General features: G+C 38.5%; 1 protein-coding gene across 1 annotated transcript; it reads left to right on the top strand.

Moving 5' to 3' along the window:
* The first annotated feature begins 987 nt into the window (after positions 1-987).
* Positions 988-3,484, top strand: LOC105974729 (F-box/kelch-repeat protein SKIP11). Its single transcript, XM_088818369.1, has 2 exons — positions 988-1,070; positions 1,785-3,484. Exon 2 carries the CDS (start codon positions 1,851-1,853, stop codon positions 3,135-3,137), a length of 1,287 nt encoding a protein of 428 aa, XP_088674495.1. The 5' UTR covers positions 988-1,070; positions 1,785-1,850; the 3' UTR covers positions 3,138-3,484.
* Positions 3,485-3,758: the final 274 nt, after the last annotated feature.

The raw sequence follows: 3,758 nt of genomic DNA, 5'->3' as shown, positions 1-3,758 counted from the left end.
AATAGATTAAAATAGACGGTGACCAAAAAGTGGCCAATTTAGATGGAGAAAGTGTATTTGGAGTCTACGACTGGGTAGACTGCTAGTTTCCGAAGCCAATTACACACGTGTCACTACCGGCGATTGCCGGTTCTCGGTGGTCCATCCTCAACAAACAGCAGAAGAAGCGAACCTGAGCTGTAAGCGGGCCCCACACCTACCTCCTTAATTACTAAATCCCATAAATTTAAATTTAAATTTAAATAAAAAGGGCGAAAAAATCTATGCGCGTAAAACTCATAAATAAAAATGAAAATCCACAAAAAATTAATTAATTGCAGATAAATTAATTATTAATAGAAGCTGAAGAAAATCAGCATGTGTTGTTAGCAGTCCAATGATGGAAAACAAACACAAATATAGCAGTTTTTTGTACAGCTAATATTTGACACCTACCTGAAATTAAAAATAATAAATAAAATAAAAATCAATTACACTTTAAATATTTAATTAACAAGTAAATGTTTGTTTTTTGGAAAAATGTAAAACATAGATATAATTAATTTAATATTAATAAAGTATTTCTATTTCTCACGACTAAGATTTCCTTTTCCTTGAAAATTAGATTTTTCATCTCTATCTGTGAGTAAAACTTACCACAAATAAATTGTAAAAAAATATATAAATAAGGAGGAGAGAGAGAGAAAGAGAGAGAGAGAGAGAGTACAGAGAGAGAGAGTCTTGAAAGATTATTCCCCAAAGGCCAAAACCAAAGCCATAAACATTTGCTTTCGATTTGCAGAGAGAATCCAAAGGATTTTCTCTAACTAAGAATTACGAAGAACTCAAACTGCAGTTCTCTCTCTCTCTCTCTCTCTCTCTCTCTCTCTCTCTCTCTCTACCCCCTTCACACACACAACCATAAATACAGATAGAAAAAAGAGAGTTATATATATATATATATATATATATATATATATATATATATATATATATATATAATTATATTTATATACATACACACATGCATAAATACCTGTAAAGAAAGGGGATTTTGCTATATTCGCTTAGTTTCTATCCAATACATATATGTAAGTCCCTTTGTCACAAATTTCATTTTACTCAATTATTATTGCTCGCTTTTTTTTTTTTTTTTTTAATTTCATTTTACCGGGACTGCTTTTATTGTTGTTTCTACTAATGATATTTGACGCAGGTGAAAGTTTTATCCCTTTATGTTTTTTTTGCTTGGATTGTATGATAGATAGATCTAATCTTGATAATTAATTGGTGCTATAGGCTAATTAAAACCCAATGCAAGATTGAATCTTTGAGTTTTGATTTTATTGTTTGTTTGAAGATTTAGGAAGCTGGGAATTGGTTGATCTGATTTTTTTGGAGATCTATTACTCGGTTTTTTTATTCTTCTAGAACTTTGCATGTTTATCAATTTTAATAAAGATTCGATTTTTATTGTTTTTTGAGGTGTTCTTGAATCTGGGCATCTGTTATTTTTTGATTAATTTTAGTTTGGTGTGGTTTGTTCTTAGAAAGATCAGTTTTTTTTTTTCATATGGGTTAACCCTGACCCGGATTGGGATTGCTGGTCAAATAACGGTTACTGATGTAAAGCTTTAATCTTTCATTTTTTAACCCTTCCTTTACTCCTGGGAATTCAATTTGATAACTTGGTAGTGATGAATGGCACATGAATCTTGCTAATCTCTGTTTTTCTGGGTAGTTTTTTTTTTTTTTTTTTTTGTTTTTGTTTTTCTCTATTCAAAAATGAATTTCTTGAATTACAGAGGACCAGAGGAAAGCAAAAACGATATCGATTAATTCAACCATTGGGGTTTAAATCCCAAAAAGACATGTTGGAAGACCGATCTTGTCTAGTTTCGAGGGAATATCCAATGACCTATGAGCAACAAGGCAATTGGGCCCGCATGAATTACCGAGCGGACGAATCCAACGGTGGAGATGAAATCACTGTCAGGAAGATTCCCAAAAGATCCATTGAACAAATCGACACAGTCCTATCAATTGGCGGTATCCTAATGTCACTCTCGAACCAATCCGAAAATCAAGAATCTTCCGATTCGAGCTCATTAATCGTTCCCATTGGCCGCGACAATTCCATTAGCTGCCTTATTAAATGCTCGAGAGCTGATTACGGTTCACTCGCCTCATTAAACAGTAGCTTCCGCTCACTAATTCGAAGCGGTGAGTTATATAAACTTAGGAGGCAAAACGGTGTCGTTGAGCATTGGGTGTATTTCTCGTGCCAGCTGCTCGAATGGGAAGCGTTCGACCCAATCCGTCGCCATTGGATGCACTTGCCAAGAATGAACCCTAACGAATGCTTCCCATTCGCGGATAAGGAATCTTTAGCTGTCGGGACCGAGCTTCTCGTTTTCGGCAGAGATCTCATGGCCTACGTGATTTACCGTTATAGCATTTTAACCAACACGTGGACAACGGGCACAAGCATGAACTCTCCAAGATGCCTTTTCGGATCCGCTAGCCTCGGCAAAATCGCGATTCTTGCGGGGGGTTGCGACCCCAACGGCGAGGTTCTTGATTCGGCGGAGATTTACGATTCCGAGGAGGGTTCTTGGCGGACCCTACCGAATATGAACAAGGCAAGAAAAATGTGTTCGGGGTTTTTCATGGACGGGAAGTTTTACGTGATTGGTGGGATTGCTAGAGGGAGCGGCGCTCCTGTGCTTCTCACATGCGGTGAAGAGTACGATCTCGAGACGGGGGTTTGGACGGAGATTCCGAACATGTCGCCGGTGAGATCCGGGGCCGGCGATGCTCCGGCGACTTCAGAGGCACCGCCGCTCATTGCGGTGGTGGATAACCAACTGTACGCGGCGGACCATGCTGACATGGAGGTGAGGAGGTACGATAAGGAGAGTAGAGTTTGGGTTACTGTTGGGCGGCTGCCGGAGCGGGCGGACTCTACTTACGGGTGGGGTTTGGCGTTTAGGGCGTGCGGCGATCGGCTTATTGTGATCGGTGGGCCCCGCAATTCCGGTGAAGGGTTTATTGAGGTGAACTCGTGGGTCCCACATGAGGGTCCGCCTCAGTGGGATTTGCTTGGTAGGAAGAGGTCAGGCAGTTTTGTGTATAATTGTGCTGTGATGGGATGCTGAATATTTGATGATCTTTGGCTAATGGGATAATTTTACTCAAGAACTTTTTTTTCGTTTTTTTTTTCGGTTTTGGGGATGGGAGTATAGGAAGGAAGGATTATCAGATTTTACTCAAGATTCGATATTGGATGTTTTTCGTTGATGTAGTCTTGGCTCTTGAGTAATTCTTTTTTTAATTTACTTGATATTTCTTTACTTTGAATTCTCCCCGTCGAAAAGGAAACAAGCCAAATATAGAAGGGAGAAAATAAAGTCTAAACATGTTTACTGTGTCGACATTGCTTTGTAATGATCTGATTGTTGTTGGAATCCGTGGTGCCGGGCTATAAAAATCGATCCTTTTTTTATCTCGTTATTTATTACTTGCACTGTTTGTTATAGTTCCGTTAATGCTTCGACCGTTGCGTTTTCCAATTTTGACCTTATGAAACATGAATTATATGTACTCGACACGTCGTCGTTGCATTAAGGTATTTATTTCGTCGTCGTTTGTATGATATGTTATTTAACGGACTCGATTTCGACTTTGTGGAGTTTGATTTGCCTTTGTGAATGAATGCATATGTATTACAGGTGTGTTTATGCATGCATGCATTCTTGACAGATAAAATAGTGTGTGTG

Source organism: Erythranthe guttata, chromosome 5 (genome assembly GCF_056151865.1).
Source record: "Erythranthe guttata isolate IM_541 chromosome 5, IM_541, whole genome shotgun sequence".
Lineage (NCBI taxonomy): Eukaryota > Viridiplantae > Streptophyta > Magnoliopsida > Lamiales > Phrymaceae > Erythranthe > Erythranthe guttata.
This window is presented reverse-complemented; position numbering and strand designations above follow the sequence as displayed.